Source organism: Phalacrocorax carbo, chromosome 10 (assembly GCF_963921805.1).
Source record: "Phalacrocorax carbo chromosome 10, bPhaCar2.1, whole genome shotgun sequence".
NCBI lineage: Eukaryota > Metazoa > Chordata > Aves > Suliformes > Phalacrocoracidae > Phalacrocorax > Phalacrocorax carbo.
This window is the reverse complement of record NC_087522.1, coordinates 22,944,899-22,965,965: the sequence shown is the minus strand read 5'-3', so window position 1 is coordinate 22,965,965 and position 21,067 is coordinate 22,944,899. Positions and strand designations below refer to the sequence as shown.

The 21,067-nt window shown below is 42.2% G+C and overlaps 1 protein-coding gene across 1 annotated transcript; it reads right to left on the bottom strand.

Moving 5' to 3' along the window:
• On the bottom strand, window positions 1–16,686 carry LOC104046959 (cytosolic phospholipase A2 epsilon). Its single transcript, XM_064462466.1, has 20 exons — window positions 16,642–16,686; window positions 13,847–13,919; window positions 12,742–12,878; window positions 12,205–12,336; window positions 10,668–10,708; window positions 9,904–9,946; window positions 9,066–9,138; window positions 8,699–8,868; window positions 8,477–8,557; window positions 7,716–7,753; window positions 6,925–7,060; window positions 6,123–6,259; window positions 5,472–5,694; window positions 4,668–4,782; window positions 4,143–4,280; window positions 2,829–2,936; window positions 1,938–2,129; window positions 1,295–1,461; window positions 733–919; window positions 1–209 (listed from the first exon to the last, which is right to left on the bottom strand). The coding sequence occupies exons 1-20, from the start codon at window positions 16,684–16,686 to the stop codon at window positions 1–3; spliced, it is 2,445 nt and encodes an 814-aa protein (XP_064318536.1).
• Window positions 16,687–21,067: the final 4,381 nt, after the last annotated feature.

Sequence of the window (21,067 nt, the reverse complement as noted above, 5' to 3'; positions counted from 1 at the left end):
TTATTTCTTTTTCTGCCTTTTCTGTGCAACTGCTGTGTGCAAGGCCTGCAAAATGAGGCCTTCATTATTCAGGATGTTGTATTCACCCAGCTGAACCAGACGGTCATACGCCTTCTCACTGTACTGAAGTGAATATGTTGAATAAGGGGAACAGCAGCCATAGAGATCAACTTTGCCATCTTCCATCTCTGACTCTGAGCGCTTCTGGCCTAGGAGGAAGGGGCGACAAATCACTGCTGAGAGATGGGAGTTACCCTGGTCATAAGCCAGCAAACTCTTAAAGGAGCAGGGAAAGGAGATGTCTCTCCACAGAGAGAGTTCATAATCTAAATCACTCTTGTGGGCTTAACAATTTTTTTAAAAAAAAACAAAAAATTCCTTTTTCAAACTGACAGCTCAGTCCCTGGCTCAGGTGGGTATCAGCTGCTTCACATGATGAGGGGAGAAAAATGGTCATTATTCCTCTTCATGGGTCTACACTGCAGTTCTGAGCTGTACCTGTGGTTCACGTAGATACATCAAAGTTACCTGTGAACCAACTAGCTTAGGGATTGAAACAGCACAGCCATGGCATCAAATCTGACATGGTGAAAAAAGTAACGTTAAGCAACGGAGAGGTTGATGTATTGAAATGAGCTACCAGTGAAGTTCAAGGACTGGTGTATGAAATATACTCCCTTTAATAGGCTGTCCATGATGATAACCTTTTATTTCACATATTTGATTGCTTACCTGGTGCTTTGTATTTTTGGAAGGTATCATTAATTAGTGGGAAAAATAGCAGTACTGGTGCTCCTGGAGTCTCAGCACCATCAAAGAGGTAACACTCCTTTGGGTTTTTCCTGTCTTCTTCACTCAAGTCCACCTTGGGAAAAAGGATTCCTTGCTCCAAGCAGTACTTGCAGGTCTGGTCCAGAGCCTGGATCAATGAAAAGAACAGTACTAAGACTGAAAGAGGATTTCAGGGCTCAGGATTTCTTAGAGTCCAGTAAGAAAGAGGGCATTTTCCAAGGTAACTGTGTGAAAGCTCTGAACCCCTATTGGAAAGCACTGTGTCATTGGAGAGAAGGTTTTTGTTTCCCCTGAGTTCTTAGCATAAAACAGTTGTATCATACAAGAAAAACAAATGAGAATATGTGCAGCCTAAAAGCGAAGTATGACACTGCAGCATTAAGCTAAAAATGCTAGTGGTTCAGACTTTTAGTAGGAGCAATATAGAAAGCACCTAAGCGTTAAAAATGTCCAGGTATGTAGCTGTTAAAGGAAAAATAGAGACTGCTTCAGTTCCTCTCACCTGTATCTGGGATCCTGCGCTGTAATTTAAATGCAGGATGACATCCACCTTTCTCTCTGGTTTTAAAAGTGGCATGATGCTTGTATTGATAAAAAATCCTGTATCTACCAGAGACAGGAATTCCTCTGATTGTGTCAGCTGGTTGGGAAATGTGTCTAACACAGTATCTAAAAGGAAAGATTTTTCTTGCTGTAAGTGCAATAATGCAAAACTTGTTGGCCTGTTTTCCACTCTTACACCATGAGGACAAAGTCCTAACTGGTTACTCTCTTCAAGGCAGGGAGATTTGCCGTATCCCTTCTCTTCCGCCCCCCCAATTCCAGCCACATCCAGTTTTGGGCCTGCAGTGGCAACATTCATGAAGGGGGGTTCGTGTGCCTCCCTACTGAGTGTGTCTTCAAACAGAGAAAGGGAGAACCACCATCAGGACCTGGTGCCACCCGGTGTGTGCCACCAGCAAACCATTGTCATGGAGCTCAGCACCACGCCACGCTACATCCCGCTGTGCCACAACTGATTGATCTAATAGCGATTCTGCCCAAACACGGCCTCTAACCTTGGAGAATGGCTTTAATGTAAAATCTGGCTTTTTGTTTTGTTCTCCTTGTTTATTCTCTCCCAAGGCACACAGGTCTTCTCTTACCTTTCCACCTGCAGAAGTGCTTGTTCTCCAGGTAGTCATTATGCACCTGGAAACCCTTTAGGAAGTTGTGCTCCTGGGCAACACAGAGGCGGTCGGTGAGGGTGCTGCGAAGAGCACTGCCGAAGGGGCTGGGAGGGGTGAACAGGCGAGTCCTCAGCTCATGCAGCTTCAGCGGCAGGAGGGGTTCCTCCTCTGCGCAGGGAAAGGCTGTTAAATTCTACCTGGCTACAGCAAGGTCATCCCCCCAGGATGCCAAGGTAAGTAATAAAGGTCACTGTTTTCTTAATTTAAAAGGCCTAGGATTAAAAGACTCAATAAGCACAAGTGACCAAACGAAAGAGAAGGTAAAATGTTACTCTAACCAGCCAAATACCATTTCCTTGCACAGTCCAGACTTGGATAAAAAACAAGACCCAGTATCTGGCAGCAACAAAAACCTACAGCAGACGTATGCACACTCAGTCTGTGGAACAGACTGAATGCAGGCTTTGGAGAAGGATAACTATTGTACTTATTTGTATTAACTTATTTGTAGGAGCTACATTAAGTAGATCCTACTTAATGTAATCAAAATCTTTTTGCTTTATTAATAATTTACAGATCAATCTTATTATTCCTGAACATTTTCCTCATCTGCCAACACCAGTGTTGAGCCCTCAGTGAGCACATAGATCACAGGACTGGAGATTTTTAAATTATCCAATTATGCTTTGCAGTGTGAGACTTTGGATCCAATTCCTTACAGAAAGGCAATGTGGCCTTTGAAGAAACACTCCAAAAAATGCCAAATATAGTGTGTACATTTCACATAGCGGATGGGTGTGATGGTTTATTTAACACTAACGCTATCTAACAATAAATGCACAGTAAGGAAGAAGTATGATAAGTTACCTATATTGTCAATTTTGTCCCTGGTCCACCTGTGCCAGAAATCTTCTGATGAATGGGACGAATTCCAGATATACAACACATTCAATGAAAATAAACTACTCCACATGCCTGTAAAAGGAAAGAGCTTTCTAACTCAAACATTCACACATGATGAATCGCAAAAACTGTTAACCTTAGATGAAATTCGCGAGGTTTATACTTTTCCTTAGTTTGGTTTAAATGGATAATATGTCATTTTTATTTGGCTGCTGGTTTTTAAACCTTATTTTGGTATCTAGTTCTTGTCTTATGGTACTTAGGGCTGGACATATATATTTTAACTAATGGTGAGATTTTTGTGAATTAATATGATTTAAGGAGCTTGGGTTTTCAGAAAAAAACCCCAAGTATCACAAGACACATAAAATGAAAGGAAGAGGGTTTGCAATCTGAGAGATTTGATGGGGCATTAGATTGATAATGTTCTAACTGCAAAGTGATCTTACAGCCTCTGCATTTGTAGGCTTCCCTTTTTGGCAATAAGCCTGTTAAAACATCCCCCTAACAGGGATCAGTTCTGACCATGCATTTTTGAGCTTGAGAAACAATTTCTTTGGTTATCCTTTAGGGCACAAGTTGTCCCCGTTTTTTTGGTTCAGGAAGTGCAAACGTATGCACATCCAGCATAGGCTTAGGCTAAAATGGTACAGTGTCTCCCTCACTCGAAGGGACGTGGCCAGTTGAAAAGCGGTTTGTACCTCGAACCAGTCGCAAGCTGGTAGCTTGTCTCTTTGTCTGGAAAACACTTATGCATGCTCCACTTCAGTCAACAGCAAAAATGCTTCTGGATATGACTACCTTGTTTTCCCCCCAGGTTTGCCCAGGCAATGTGGCAACAGGAGCCAGGGATGTGTGGCCAAACCAGACGCTCTGGAGCAGAGGGGACCTGGTATGCTCAAACACACCCTGACGCAGGGGAGAATCCGTATGAAGACTCATGTAACCTGTCTATGGGAAGCACACAAATCACTGACTACCTGTGAGACGGGGAAGAAGCTCCGGAGTTCACCCTTCTGTGGATTCCCATGGACCTGAATTTTATTGTTGGACTGGAAGCGATACTATATTTTAAGTCAAAACTAGCTTTAGAAATGAAAATAACTATTTGTCTGTCACTCTGAATTTTCTTTTTCAGAGTAAACTGAATCCATTATAGTAAGTGTTAAATCAGTGATCTCCTTTCCAGAGAAACTGCCCTGTCAGTCATGCACCAGTGCTTTATTAGGGCTTAGTGCTTAGTTTATACATCTCATTTAGAGGTTTTTAAGAGCTTGCCTTCTAAGAAGCAGATCCGGGATTCAGGGATCTTCTTCATCAGCCGACCCATGAAGAACTCGCTGCCAAAATCCTCAGCGCGAACAAAAGCTCCATATTTTTGCAATCCCACCTCATAAGGGGTGAACTCCACCCATTCTGTGAAAAGGAACACAAAGAAGAGAACAGCATTTTACTACAGCCCCTTAGCTGTAGGTAAAAACGGTGTTGCTCTCATGGGCATGAAAGAAGTTAAAAATGAAAATAATTTCTGCAGTTAAGCCTAATATTTCAGATCAATAGCAACAAGCCGTAAGCATGGTACAAATGAAAACTTGTGAACATGAGAAGTCTTTGGAAGAATTTTGAATCTGTTGCACAGACAGTCAAACTTTTACCTGACCACAAGGACATTATATGAACACACATCGGCTGAGGTTCTGGTCTTTAAATGAGAGGGCTTTTTTTAGACTCTCTAAAAAGACTGCCCCAGGATTTACCAGCTTAAATATGATGACAAATGACCTTCAGAAGTCTCATAATTACCTTTGAAATCCAGAGTGCTATAGTTGTTCTTGACATTGACTGCAGTATAGATAGGCAATGGGTTCTGACCACGATCAATGGCCCGTTGCTGATCAGAGAGCCTATAGTTGTCTTTCTGTGATTCCAGAAATATGGTTACACTGAGACAAAAATTATCACAGGAATGTTTTCTCTGCATCTAAGCTTGTAGGGCAGAAAAATTTCTGTCTTTAATGTATAACGCGTCTGGACTTAAATTCTGAAATGTTCCGTATTTTTCAAAGTTCCTGTAAGTGTTCTGTTACTGAAATATCTGCAGGCATCCAATCTGATGCCAGATTATTTGATGACCCATTAAGATGAAAATGGAAGGAAATGCTGAAGAGTAGAAAGCGATACTTTTGGTATAGAACAGTTTAATGCATTATGCTGCAAGATTATGTAAGACCTCTCACGTATTTCGAAAGTCTGCAGGTCCATGAGCATTAAGATAATGTCTGCAATTTTGGTATTTCTAAATAAAATACTTGCAGAATATGCAAAAAAAAACCCCAACCCTTAAAAAATAATATTTTTTCAAAATGTTACTCTTGGAGTTTTCTCAGAAAAACATTTAAAATCTCACAAGCAAGAATGCCAGTTTCCACCATGGCTGGATATCTAAAACACTGCCACCAAATGTTTTGCAAAAAGGCCATGCATTTGCATACACCCAGTCTCATAACAAACTACTTCTCTCAGAAGAAACATGAAAATACTTTCTTCAGAAAGTAATTTTCAGAAAACTATAAGCCACTGTAAATGCTGCTTTATAACATACTGTACCCCATCATGCAACAAGGATTCCAGGACAAGCCCCCAGAGATCTATAAAAGATGTTTTGTGGCCCTCTCTTTTCCGTTGACCCAGCTGCTTTTTGTAATACTTCAAATACTCCAAGGAAAGGGAATTTATTTTGCATTTTGTCATATGTTTTCGAGCCTCGCTGATTTGCTTGTCGAGATCCTTTTGTGACCATTCAGCATCTCTGTACAAGTTTGACATGGTCCTAGGAAGAGGAAATAGATATTGAAGAGGGGAAAAAAAAACCACACCAAGATTTGAAGTAGGCAATGGCTACATTTTGTGTTTCTAAACTGTTGATTTGAAATTAAGTAAAGTTTCTTGTCTTCAGTTTCTTCCCCAAGAAACTCTCATGTTCGCTTTGAAGTCTCAGTCATTATCCCTGTCAAAATGGCTTGAGCCATTTCCATAAGCTGATCTTAGAAAAACGCTTGTTTTCATTCTGTTGCAAATTATGTGACTTTCCCCCATTAAAAGACTTTAATGTGTCAATTTTGGAAGAAAAGCAAAAACAGAAAAAGAGGACTGGTGAGAAGGTATTATAGGTAGACTACTGCATGTCAGACCCAGCCTACTTCAGCACATCGGTGCCATCAGGAAGACTCCAGCTAAGAGCTGCCCAGTCCTACTTACCACGTAGTACCAGACAGGCCAGTCAGGTACGTGGCACAGTCCAAGACATTGAGCTTCTTGAGCCCCCGCAGACTGCCATACAGCGCGGTCAGAGATCTCATCCCTCCTCCTGTGGTCATGATGGCCACCACTGGGGTCTGTGCAGCACACAAACAGAGAGGGCTGGCGTCGGACTGCAGCTGACTGCGGCCCTTAGCAAAGACCTCCTACTACACAAAGCCTGACACCACCGTGCGTGCCCAGACATAGACTCCTTTCCAAATGATTTCTACTGAAACGTAAGTTACCATTTATTTTGTAAAGGAAAACAAGAATAAAAGTAATGACAATTTTTGCTTAGGTAACTGATACTTGTCTCCAAGGTGTTCAACACAGATGTTTGGTAAAAAAACAAATGAAAATGCATTAATTCAAACGAAAAGAGACACTAAGAGAGGAAAAATCAGTTGTAAAGGCAGGAGTTAAAAACAAATCTCAGAGGTCGAAGAGAGGAGGAAGGATTATCAACAAGGATAACAGTCATAGGGTAAGGACTGTGGAAGAAGTGATTTCTATATAAGGAATATCTAGCCTGGCTTGCAATGAAGGTGTAGCAGGAGAAGAGTTAAACTCAGGATGGCAACTGCAAAGGACACAAATGGCAGGGTGAGATTAGAGCTCTGGGGCAGTATTGGAAGTGTACATAAGTTTAAAGATGAGGAATGACCAGAAAAAATTCAACTGGGAAGAAAAAGAGGTCATATTATGATGTTATGCCCCCTCTGATCATACATTAAATGTTTTCAATGTTTACCATACAGACCTCTTGGTCCAGCAGATCCTGTTCCAGCTGCAGGACCTTCTTCAGAGCAGGAGCAACATACTTCTGCCTTTTGCATAGAAAGTCTTGCTCCTGCATGCAGAGGTCAAACCCTAAACGCACATCAAGGTGGTCTGGGCTGGAGCAGAGATCAGGAAAAAAGAATATTCCATTTTATTACTGGTAGACAAGTTCAGAGTTTCCAATACAAGGAAATAAACCAGATTGGCAAAGTACCACATTTACAGGAGGAGCCTTTTCTACACTCCCCAGCAGGTATAAAATGCTGCATGAAAAGGACTGCTGAATTTCTAAGCAGTTATCAGAAGAAAACCTAAGGAAAGACATTCCTGCAGATAATTTCTGAGATATCTGCTGTCTGGATTTTCTCATACTTTAGCCTGCACTGACTGCTGTAGGTAAAACTTCTGACATTTGTCGTGAAGTAGGCAGCAAAATTTACCTACTTCATGATCAACAGTATCAGGTGATCAGCTGAACTCTTACACAGTGTTAAAGGCTGTGCTGAGCATAACACCAACCGCTGTAATTGGCTTGTAATATTATTTCTTCTATTTTACGCATCTTTTTCATTATTCGTGTCTCAGTATGGATTATCTACAAGTATTGTCAATTTTACACATATAGTTTGCTTTCAGCTCATGTGAATTCCACATCACTTGGTCACACAACCTACTGTCCTACTGTGAGTGCCTCCTCCCCAGCAAAGAGCCCAGGATGAGATGAGCACAGCTAAGGACAAGTTAACCTCCAGCAATGGCCAAGTCTCTTACCAGTCTTCTGCCTTCGCATATAAATCAAATCCTTTTTCCTGGAAATCAAGAATGCAAACAGTATAAGCTTGACAGCCTGCTTTAGCACTCCCCCCCCTGCAGCCCCAGGAGGAATTCTAGCTTGGGCCATCCTGGCAATGTGGGTACCTATCGGGAGCTCTGAATAATCCAGCAGCATATGTGAACTGACTGCAGTGGTTTCTTGTCAGGGAAGTTGTTCAGGAATTCCCAGTGTTTTCTAGTGAATGTCATGTCTGAGGACAGCTGCTATCTACAGAGGAAAGTAATGATATTGTATACCTTACCCACCCTGCCGCCACACTACTCTGCTACACAGCATCATTTGCTCCTCCCTTTCTGTGGCCTGTACCCCACAACAGCCATGATCCTTTCATTCTATATGGATTTTTTTTAACCATAAATCTCAAAGTGCTTTGCAAAGCATGGTCAACACCAGCAAGAGACTGGTGCTACCTCAGTTAGTTCAGGTGCCCCACTGGTGCGTGAGAAGGGGAAAAGCAGAGCCTCAAAATTTAGCATGGAGATCGGGATGGAGAAACAAGATTCCCTGTATTCCCACACCCATTCAAATGGAACAAGGCACAACCTGGCCTTATGACCTAAAGACCTACCACTGTTAAATTGTGGCATCCTTGCCTGTTGGCGTTCATCATCATGAAAGTACCCTGGCAATCATCAGGGGGATACAGACTTCCACGCTCAGGTTTCTCAACCTCTTCCACAGAAGAGCAGGCACTCACCTCTGCTAAGATCACATTTTTTCCACTTGGAAGGGAATGAAGTTCCACATTTGGAGAGCCTGTATCATACATACGGGAACGCTGGAAAAATAAAAAATACACCCAAGTTTATACTGCAAAGAATGTTACTCTCTTTCCACAATGCAAATTAATGTTACTATTTATGGCACTTGTTACTTTACATGCCATTATTTTGTTTTATAAAGTCCAATTATGACGTACAAAGGAGGAAGGTAGTTTCTTCCCTGGTAGCGTAACATCCAGCGTTGGCTGCTTATATCTGGCATAATGGAATCTGGCAGGAGAGGAGGAGCTGAAGACCAGATTAGATCCCAGCATGATGTCTTGGGTGCCCTCATAAGAGCCTTGCACTTTAAAGGAGAACTCTTTCTCTAAGGAAGTGAAACAAGCAGACACAGAGTAGTTTTCTCATCAAAATTGGAAACAAAGGTTCTTATAGCGTCTATCGCAAAGCTGTTCTCATGTTTTGGATTTGTTGATCTTTTTTTTTATTCTTACATTAATCCAATTGCCTTCATAGTATTAGTACATTATGATTTAAAAACCACTGATGGAGAAATAACCTCACTTGATAAAGATTTCTTCTTCTTCTTCTTCTTCTTCTCAACCACCTGGACTTCCAAGCAGCAGATTTTGCGGGACTGTAAGAGACATGAACAATAAAATAACTCCTGGCAGGGAATTCTCCAGTCTGCGATTGTGTTTCCTAGTCTAAGGTCTTACTGATGATGATATGAATGCTATACAGGCAGTGCACTTTGTCCTGAGGAACACATTTTCTCTCAACTACAACCTCGATTTCCGATGCTGACTGGAAAAGGAGGAGTCTGAGAAATTGGATGCAGCCAGGGCAAGGCTGGGGGTGCAGCACGGATGAACAGGGCTTGCAGAAGGGACAAGGTAAGGGCAAAGTGAAAAACAGCGCTCCTGGGATCCTGACAGAGATGCAGAGGACGGATTTAAACAAAATTAATGAGGAAACAAAGATAATAACCAAATGATATGGTCAGAAAGTTCTTGTGTAAAAAGTGCAATTATGAATGCAGGAAATTATGTGTTCTGGGAATGGGACAAACCCCATCGCTTTGGCAATGCGGGAATTTGGGAGGAGTGATGTCCAAGGGAGACTTCACTGCTGCACCAATGTCTTGGACTTAAACCACTTCCATGTGTTTCCTTTGCAATACCAGAGGGATGCTAGCACGAGGGATCTCCCTGCTGCTCCAGCTGCAGCCTCTCCACAGGTGCCATCCACAAGGATGTGTTGAGGCAGATGATGAAGTGGGAAATCATAGTGTTTCAGTGCTGACTTTGCTCAGTCAAAGGGTATGTCGCCCTGATGACTGCGAGTCAAGTGAAACAAGAGTGGCAACAGGGCAGGAAAGATGACAAAACATAACACTCACCACTAGTACTCCATTAGTAATGATGGTTTCAGGAGGGCCTGAACTAGGAAACAGAAAGAAAAATACATTTTTAATAACTTAGTACAATTATAACATCATTAATGAGACACACCCTTATCTTGATTTTCCTCTTGTTTATTTTTAGCTGTGTAATGGATTTGAAAGAAAAGTCCCTGGAAACTTGCAGTACAAGTTTCCTCAGTATGCTCTGTCAAGGCACAGTCATCATCCTACTGGCTCATCCAGTCCTGGAGCTCAGCAAGGAAAAAAAATGTGCCACGGGACCAGACTACATAGTGATTTTATGCTGAGCCCCAAGATGAGGCTGCAGATGGTTTAATGGAATCCAGTTGTTTTTTAAATTGCAGTTTGCCAGAGGATGGGACAGAAAAGGCTCTAGATCAGAAATCCAGTGCGTTATTCCATGTTTTGCTCCATAGGGAGGGGAGCTCCCCTGACGATCTTAAAGACAAAAGCGTAAGAAAACAGCAGCCCCAGTATTCTGGTCTTAAATAGTGTTCATTACACTAGGCAAAGAAAAGGTTTTAGGGTGTTCTCCCTGTCTGCCTGAAGTTCGTGAGAGGTCATCCAGGCACACCCCAATTTGCCATACAGCTCATAGCACAGATTCCTCAGGAAGCCGTGCTCATCATCAGCATCATCAAGGAATGATGTACTCTGGACTATTAGACTAGATTATTTCATGCCTCTGAATTGCTGGGGGTTTTTTGCTGCAGATTATGTTGCCTTTCATGTTTACTCACATATTATCCAATGCAAATCCCACCTCTAGTTCCTCTTGTCTCTGGAAAATAAAGAAAGGAAAATGTTTTTAGCACTAGTCTATTGGCAGTTCTTATAAGGCAGGTTCTCACTTTCACAATATAGGTACGCATGCACTATTCCTGACTGGCAGAACATTTAAAACAGAGGCACCCACCACCTCACATCTACGTGTCTTGAGCCTCAAGATTCTTTATTGATCGGAAGTTTCTGGGTGGCTGAAAAAGCAGTGTTTAACAAAGAAAGTAGTTGGCTTGCCTGCTTCTGCTGGGACACAAGGGACAGACCCAGGCGGAGATGCTGTCTCATACCGAGTCTGCCAGCAAAGAGAAAGAGGATTTGCTGAGGGAGGCAGCCGAAGCCTCCTGGTGTAAGGAGGGGAAACGGTGACATGCAAAGCATTTGAGAAAAAGAACAACCTCCTTTTCTGCCAATGTGTTGAGGGCATTGGGGCAGAGGTAAAGGTGACATTAAGGCCTGGTCTATGGGGTGGTGGAGACGAGTATAATCCCTAGGAAAAGAAGAAAGCACATGAGAGAGGAAAGCAAAGATGGGGACGGAAGGGAGGATGAACAGAGAAGTGAGATCATGCTGTAGGTTACTTAGTTGCTCAAATTACCTGTTGCATTAAAGCCACCAAAAAGTTATTAATACAGGACAAAAGACGTGTATGAAGGACTAAAAAGTATGAGCTCTAACTACTGTAGCTGTGCAAACACAGTAACGGAAGGCTTGGGTATGGCACCTGTAACCACCCAGACAGCAGTGAGCTGGGTTACAGCTAGCTGAAAATTCCTATTTTACCAAGGGCTAGTGGAAGTCCACACACTGCTCCTCTGGTATTCTGCAGAGAAATAAATGGTCAAGTAAGGCATTTAAAGATAATGAACTGCAGATTGGAGTTTGAGTGTGTGTAGTAATTAATCAACCGAGTGGTGCATGACAGGTGCACAAGAGACCGGGAGGGAACTGGAAAAAGAGAGGTGGACAGAATACACTGGGAGGCAGGATGTGCAATTTTCAGAACCTCCCTGAACATTCAAAATAGGAATACTCTTTGTTGCCAAGGCGAGTGGCATGGCTTAGACACCTTATTTAAACACCCATGCCACAGTCCATAATTAGCAACTAGTCTGGTTCGACACTTTGTTCTGATCACAGGGTTATTACTTCCTAATTACTAGGTTAAGTAACAAGTTATGACAAAAAGTATAATGTACCGGCATGGACACACTCCTTAATCCATGACGGGGGCAGGCCCAGCAAAATGACAATTTTACAAAAACACCTGAAACTTGTGAGCCTTTGTGGCCAACACCAAACCCTTCAGTGTGCCTACAGATCCAGGTGTGAAGAGGCTTTCCCACATCAGAGCGAAAAACAATTCCCTTCTGTGTGGCGGGGCAATCCATATACAAGAAGGGAAAAAAAGGAAGATTTTTGCAAATGACATTTTAGGCAGAAAAGCTGAGAAACACCTTCTTGCCAACCTACTCCATTTCTTGTTCCAGACCTTACCTCCGAATTGCACTTGAAGTGCATGAAGACTTGCTCTCCCAGGGAAAGTCTGGCTATATCAAAGTACACCGTGAAGAGGTGGTCGTCTTGAGTAACCACATCCTTGTCATAGAGAGCCAGCTCCAGCACATTCTGGGAAGGGAAGGGAAGGACTTTAGAAACGTGCCAGCTTGCAGTCAAAGCAGGAGATCCTGGGCACAGCTGTTTTAGTCAGCTGTTGTGAGGAGCGGAAGGAGGTAAAGAAAAAAAGCAGGAAGGGAAGGAGGTGGAGGGGAAATCAATGCCACGTAGGCATCTGCCTACAAGGAGGAATGAGAGGAAACCATAGACATCGCAAAGGTGATATTTTACCCGTGGCTGAGAGGGATACTTGACTTCCATGGCATGGAGAACCACTGCAAGGATATGTGTCATTTTCACATCTTTCTGCATCTTTCCTTGCCTCTTGAGAAAATTATTTATGTCCCCCTTGCAAAATGATAAAACCTGGCAGTTGCTCCCTAGGTCATGTTTAACAGGGAAGGCCCAGCTCAGTACCTTGACCTGACTTTGGATCCTGAAGTAGAAGGTTTCATTCCAGACTGGATCTTTGCAATTCTTGATGGTCTTAGTCTGAAATTTGTCTGTTGAAGCAGTTGGCAGCCACAGGCTCACGTAGCAATCAGTCTGGCTTACTGTATGTTAAAAACCACAAACACATCTAAAATGAGAATTTGCTCTAGAAGAAAGAATTAATTGAACTACATGAAGTTTTGCTATCAAAGAGAGACACTATCATACATGCTGACATATTTGTCCAACATAAATATTACACTTCATGTAATAGGAATGGAGAAAAGAGGGACATGGTTCTTCTCTGAATAAATGTGATTAGAGATCTAACAAATGAGTTTAAAAAGGGTTTTCTCCTCCTTCTATGTCATCAAGCAATCAGTTTGGCTCAGGATAAAATAATTCAGGACAACCACAGAACCCTATATCTGCAAGGGTTAAGGAAAACAAAGTGATAGCTTCTATGTTAGACAGACAGAATATTAAAAAGCCCCCAAAATAGGAAAAAACAAAAGCTTCTTGATTTCTGCATAAGTAACGCTATGATCTTCTCTTATATTTCAGTTGCAGTCCATCAGAAGTGAACCTACAAAACATAATAACTCCTAACAGGGTTTTATCTGTGCAAGTTGGTACCCAGGGAATTGGCATATGGTAATTGGCATTATTTAGCCTTGAGAAAGCTTTGCATACAAGCTAAATTTGAGATAAGGCTACTCCATTTTCAGTATTTGCTCAATAATCCCAACCAGTTTGTGTCCTTTGTTACACAAATATACTCCAGAGGAAAACTCAGGAGATCTTTCCACATTTCTCGCGTTCAGCAGACTGCAGAGTTTCCCTGCTGCCTTTGGGGATACAGAGAAATACGTGCAATAGGTACAGCTGTGACCTTATAGAGTAACCTCTGCACAGCACAGGGCTGATGCAAAGAAGAGCAATACACTATGCTCATTGCTGGAACCAGCATGCCAGTGAGAGGACTTCCTCCATCCATGGCAGAAATCTAGAAAGCACTTTTTCTTGGAGCAGCACTAGCTAGTACCCCATGAAGGTTAAGGGGACCATACAGAGCACTACAGATACTTACAGACATCTGCCTGGTGGATATTTCTTGCTCTTATGACTCTTATAGTCAGTAAGTAACACAAAGATGGTTGTATCTGCAAGGAAAAAAAAAACATACGAAAGACAGGAATGAATGCTAAAGGTAGATACTATATTTAGAAGATAGAAATGATCAAGAGAGAGAAACATCCAAATCATGAACAACTTAAATGAATTTCTCTATGTGACTATGAAATGTCCAATACATTTATTTTCCCACTAATATCTAAATCAAATACTAGACTGAAAGATGGCTCTACTTTTATAGCATGATATGTGAATTTGTATTATTATAGAAAATTTATTTGCTTTCTAACTAAAATCTAGCTTTACAAAGTGGTAAGATTCAGACTCAGCCTGGGAGAAGATTTACTTGTTAAATTTCCAACGTAGAAAGCCTTAGGCTTTTTGCAAATGATAAAATTATCATTGTGGGAATCACCTCCCATCCAGTCATTACATGTGCATGTGCTCAGTCTCCTGGGCTACGGGATATGATTATGTCATATTCCTGCTCCTTTAAACATACAGTACTCCCCAGAGTTAAATGCTCACCTCTGATCCCCATGCTGCTTTTAATGCCAGACAAAGAGATCACTGCTTTGCGCTTCCACCATGCTACACACTATGCATATGGTTTTCATTTACAGGGACATCACTGCCCCTCTTGAGCTGAGCTCACCTCTGACCTTTTCTTACGACAAGTTTTTCTCTGGAAAACTCTGTGTCTGGAGTTTCTTTGCACTTTTTTGCATAAGAAGCGCAAACACAGTGTTTTACACCTGATAAGAAATTCTTGTTTGTTCCCTTTCGCTTCTGACTTTCATATTAGCCCATGTCTCCAACATTAAGGTCTCATGCTTGACTTCTTAACCTCTCATATGGCTGTCCTGGTCTCATGTTTGAGCCCAAATGTGAGTCCATATCCCTTCTCCCTTTACCATGAAATAAACAAATAAATATCATTGATGTCCATTTCCACCTAACCTTTTATTGCTACAGTAATGGAAAGGAGGAAATGGCACAATTTGTGGGAATACAAGTCAGCAGGAAAATTTTGCTCCAAAAGTTCTAAAATGCAGAAGGCATTTAGAGCAGCTGCAGGGCCACGGACAGGCAGTGACACCACCAGCTCACTCCACCTATACTGCAAAATGACTGTGAAAAGACCGTTGCCAGTCCTGAAGTGGCATTAACCTGACACTGACCTCTTTAGTCCCACTGAGAAGGATGTGTGACACGGGTACTGTGGGAAAGGAAAGCAGGGCTTTTGCTCTAGTTGGCCTATCTGAGCAAAGCTATATGGTATCTACTGTGTTAATAACGTGCCATACTTACTGTCTGTAAAAAGTGAAGTGCATCAGTATTTATAGGCTCAATGGAATATATGTCCATATGATGTCTCGCATAATGTTTAACCTGAGTGTATTAATGCATGCAGCTGAGGCTAATGAATATATGTCGTTGAGATTGGGGGCAGTTAGCAGGTAAGCTAATGAAGAAACAAGTAAAATTAGCCTCGAGGTAACCAAAGCACCCCATGCTAGGAGAAGGCACCAATGGCATTCGTGCTGTTCAGCTGTACAGCAGGTGACCAGGTGTGCAAATCAAGGATGTCAAACCACTGCTAAGAGTAGCTGTGGATAAGACTATCAAACCTGTAGCTGTGTCTAAAACCTAACTCCTCAGGCACAGAAATAAGGCAGCTACAGGTGGAAAGTGTTCCGTAATTACAGAGCCAGTAGCTGGTGCTGTCAGTGGCTGGCTTTGGGCAAGGCACTTTCCCAGAAGGCCTCAACTCAGTTTCAGCGGTCGGGTCCCCCGGAGCCACCTTTGGGGCAATCCCAAAGCACCAGGGAGGGAATGCAGATTGAACAAAATACTCAGGGATGTAGACATGCCCTGTCATAACCAGGGAGCTTTGCCTTAGACATCACAGAGGTATAAATAAAGGTATAAATAACAAATGGCCACAATCCTGTCATCAGTGTGAGTTTTGCCTAAAAAATTTGAGAGGTTTGGCTTGTTCTTCTGAACCTGCTGCGATCTCTGCAGTGTAGAGAGTTGCATTTTTAGGGTGTTTTTTCTCATCTTTGGGTTGTCCACTCAACTAATCAACAGAAAGTGTTGACTACCCTTAAACTGTAAGCACTTGTAGCTCAGCAACTTAGCTCAAAACAGAACAAGGGAGAGTTCCTAGTTATTACTAAATGGCCCCAAACTAGGCAGAACAAGGGCAAAAAATCTTTCCCAACATATCTGGTCCTCTTGTTTCCTAGAGGAAAGATTTTATGTAAAGCATCTGAAGTCTCCTGGGAAACTCTTAGCTTTTGGTAGAGGCCAAAAGAAGGATTAATCCAGGAAATCAGGTTTTGACAATCCACTTCAAAATTGTGCTGTACTCTTTGTGGGAGTAAGGGGCACAATTTTACAGATATTACACTGGCAGTAAGTTTGCCCTTGTATTTTATCAAGATATATGTAGCAGAAAGCCTGTTCAAACCCATCCTTTTAAAGATATTAGTCTTGTTAAAACACAGTTCATTTCCCGTGTGCCAAGGAGAGAAAACAGCACTAGGACTTTAACATGAAGCAAGACTGCGTAAGTGAAGTGATTAAAATGATAAGCGGGACAGTGTTTCATGGAGGGAACTGGAAGGGTTATGGTAGCTAATTAGTCTGTTTGGCAGATGCTGAACCCTCTCTGTTCTCACCCAGGCTCCACCCAGCAGGAAAGTCCCCTTTACCATTTTCTTTTTAAATCCTCCTTTGCAGTACCTTTGCAAGAGAAGTCCACCGTTCCCCATCCGGATTCAGCTGCATAATTCCTTCTCCTAGCTGAGCCGTTTGAGCGACCAGCTCCTGGAGCAAGAAGGGCCAATGTTAGCCCTGGAAAAAAAGTCCTGTCTCTTAAAATTGGTCCTCGCTGGGAGCTGAGAAGTGCAGAAGAGCAGTGAATGGGAGGCCGCTGTCAGTGCTGGCCATAGAGCCCCAGCAGGCGCGGGTGTTTCCTGCTGTGCCCAGTGCCACCGCCCCAACCGCGCCTGAGTGGAGCCCAGTAAGCCTGAGCAGAGGCAGAGCAGCCAGGTAAGGGCCACCCTTTGCGTGACACACGGCAAGGGAAGGCAGCTCCTGGCTGTGGCTGTTAAAGGAACAGCAAACCGGCCTCCCGTAAACGCACCCTGTCGTTAATCTTTCCCCTTAAAGCACATCTCCGTGCTATTTAATGCTTATTCTAAGGCTGCATATATTGTGTCTCTAAAATGAAGAAAACCCCTAAATACACAAAATGCTCCCTTTGTGAATAAACTCATACTCCCCAAGTAGTTTTTGCTTCCTTCCTATGGTTTGCTATCATTTTAAAAATCTTTATAACGAGATCCTGAGGCACTGACTTTCTGCACCCTGCACGGAGTCATTTATAGTCAACGGCAGGTCAAAAAACTAGTACCATCTTTGCACTATGTGCAGCATAAGCAGCTGAGGCCCCAGACGCCTTGCTTTGCCCTGCACCCTTCTTACCTGAGAGAAAATGCCACCTTGCTCCATTGCGGGCTCTGTCGCATACACCTCCAGTGGTATCTGTGACAATGCAATTTCACATCTCCCAGCTTCCACAGACACCAATAGTTTAAATGCCTCATATGCAGGCGAGCAACTATTTTATAAACTGACTCAGAGCCCCACCTCTGCCTGATTTCTTAAACGCAGTTATTCTCCTCCCATTTTCTTATGCTAGGAAGCTGAACCCTGTGGTCGAATACGTAGGAAAAAATACCTCTGCCTGTATAGTAATTGGAAGTATGTTCTTTGAGTCACTTAGCCCAATACTGGCCAACGGCAAGTTTATAACTAATGGTGAGAGAAGGATGCCTTTTTACCTGAGCGCTAAACTTTCCACTTAGCAAGACCTCAAAGCCAACGGAAACACATACTCTGCAATAAGATGCAGCAACAGAACATTAATTGGATTGAGGTTATCTGTGACAGTAAGCAGGTAGGATAAAACAGCTAATGAAAAAAAAAAGCAGGACAACACTATTGCTGTCAGACTACACTGGGTCTTGCAAAGGCCAGCTTAAGGCTTTTTGTATCACATGTCCCTGCAACTCCAGGTCTTATACACACTTACATGGTGGTTTGTATCTACTCGGCCTTGGTCCAGCAGGGGTGGGTCTCTCAACTCGTCGTATTCTTCCCCCGTTCTTTCAGATGTCGCGTTAACATTATTTTTCTTTAGAAGAAGAGTCCTGAAGCAATGACTTTCCTTAGCTTAGCTCCACTCCTGTGAATAACAGCACAGCTTTCCAGCTCAGACTGACTCTAGCTGTAATCTAGCTGCATTTAAGTGCCTGTGTCTGACTCAACGAACCCTGCCAGCCAGAGGCAGAACTCAGCACGGACTGCACGCCACCCTCCGTACCGTCCTCAGCACGCTTGCGAAGCCACCGCCGTGGCGGGACGCCCGCAGCTGCCCCGGTGAGCACCCAGCCGACCCCTACGCCAGCAAAACAGGCGTGGGCCCCAACTCACCCGAACAGGATTTTAAAGGGCAGCCAGAGACTGTTGTGTCTTCAGCAAGTCGTAACAGATCAAAATCTCTGGAGAAAGTGAATCCTTTGGCTTCCCTGCTCTCCCAGTACATTGTTTATGAGGAAAAAATTACCATTCTCTGAACATTCTCGAGCTTACTGGTTAAATGTTTCTACCAGCCAACACAGCTCCCCTTTGCACATTCCCATGCAAAATAATATCAACAGTCATCATGGTCAACATAGCATAAATTTTTGCCACAGGCTATGTTATTTCACAACACCGTGAAGGGTTGCACCTACATACATGGCATGTTTCCTCTGTGTGCCAGCTGCAATGATGTAGCTTGATGAAATGCATTTTTCATTAAAACACAGAAAACCCTTGGCAGCATTGGCATCTTTCAGTCATAGTTAAAGGCAGCACTTTATTACGACATATCCTTGGTGGGCTAAGCTATAAATCAGACTGTACACCAGGGTGGGGGCTCTGAGACTGTTGTTCCCTCAGTGTCAGTGGCCAAAAAGCTCTCATTTTCACGAAAAACATTTGCAATCCACATCAGAAACAGCCCTTGCAAGAGGGAGGGACCGCGGCTTACTTTGTACCCCTGCAATCTGTCTCTGAGACATTCCTTTATCCACGATGCTCACAGCAACTATGTGGTATGCTCTTATGCTCTTAGCAAAGGTAACAACAGTTTTGTTTTCCTGGAACAAGGAACACACTGTGAACCTGGAACATATTACTGAAATGCCTGAATATGTGGAGCAAGGCAGAATATTCATTTTGCGAACAAGCCTTTATTGTCCAGTATTGTATACACAAAATACTTGCATGTAAATAACATTTCATCAGAGCTGGAGGTGGCATGAGTTTATGGCCAAAGCCTGTGTTTATCTTGTCACACCAGGGATTTCAGGTTCAAATGGAGGCAATTCCCAGGGTCATATGCAGAGCACATAGCACCGTATTTCTGATTATAAGTAGTGAAACTACCATTAAAAAAAACAAAAAAAAAACCCAGCAGAATTGTGTATTCAGTCAAAACCTAAAGAGTTTCAAATGTTAATATTGATGCTCTGCTCTTTAGGCTTGCAACATTAGGCTACAGTTGCACAAAGTAAGGTTTGACATCATAAATGACAAAAGTGTTGGCAAAAGTCATTGTGAACCAATTTCTAAAGATAATTTGTCATTGTTTCTTTCCCTCCCCCCCCAAAAAAAAAAACAAACCTCAGAGTGTCATTTTATACCATGTTATTTGACTATAAATGAAACTTGTTATTTTCAGGTTGTGTTCCCTGGGCTGATGAGGTAGGTGGTCTATTAAAAAGAAGCTAGTTTTCAAAACAAAGACATTTTGTAAAATATTAACATGAAATGTTTCAACTTACCCAAGCATTTTCCCTGGTTTATTTTAGCCCCAGATTATGACACCTAAAACTGATAGATTTTTTTTCCACTGAATAGACTCTTTGTTCAAAATTTTTCCAGTTGCATTAGGACACAAAACTTATTAATAAAAAAATCGTACTTTCAATTTGACTTGCTCATGGAATGCAAAGGTTGTTATGGTTTTATAATTTTCACAGCTCACACTCAGCACTTGCAACAGTTCAGAAAAGACACTTTCTATAAAAGGGAAAATGAAGAAAGTTTAAAAATGCAAACCCACAACAACTTTCAGTGGTGGTTTTGTGCTAGATCCCATGGAAGGCCTGTTCAGATTGTTTTAAGATGGTCTCAGTTGTTACAAACTACTAACTCATTCTTGTTTATCTGCAGAGTTTGAACAGGCAGAACTAAACAAGTAAGCATTTTTGTTGATAAGCATATGTCCTAAACTGTTTTAAAAAATTGCATTGAGTAAAAACAACAAAGTTTTCATTGTCTAGTGGGAGCAATTATTTTCACATCAAGCAATTGTTCTTTTTAATTTAAGAAAGGAAGTTTAATATGAGAAGTAACTCATCTGGGAAAAAAAAAAATCCAGGGTGTTTTATTTTGAAAGCTTCAGAATAAAATCTTGACTTTTTAATAAACTCTCTCAATACCAAACAATCAAAACTGACATAAAGTCATGGGAAATTTTGATGTGCCCGAATTACACCTTTTGCTTTAAAAACACTTTTATGTGAAAAAATCTTATGCCACTTCCTCTTAAGTTGCTCCTTCTCATCTACGTATGGTTCATCCACAGCCCACGAGAGCCCAGGAGATGGACGCAGTTCACAGGGGTGGCTGTGTGCACACACTTGTCCCTCTTACATTTCAAACCTCTGCAGCTGCTCTTCAGGACACTTGACCCAGGGATCCAATGCCAGCTTCCAGTCATGTCTCAGGTTTTCTTCATTTTCCAGGATCGGATGCGCCTTGTGTTCCACGAAGAAGGATTGTGCGAAGCAGAAGTTAATACTCCCTTCGTACGGCCTGCAGGTGTGTTGGCCGGGTTGTATCACTGTAGCACTGTGGTGGTAAGAAGTTATTTTCCTATATGTTAAATTATAATAAGTCAAGCTTAAAATAACACTATTTTAAAAAATCTAACAAGGATTTTAGGTGAAGAGCGTTCTACAGACAACCTTAATTTAGGGAACAAAGAATATGTAAAAATTTCCCAGGCAATGTCTTTGCCTATAGAGGCCACTTCTTGGGAATGGAAAAAAAA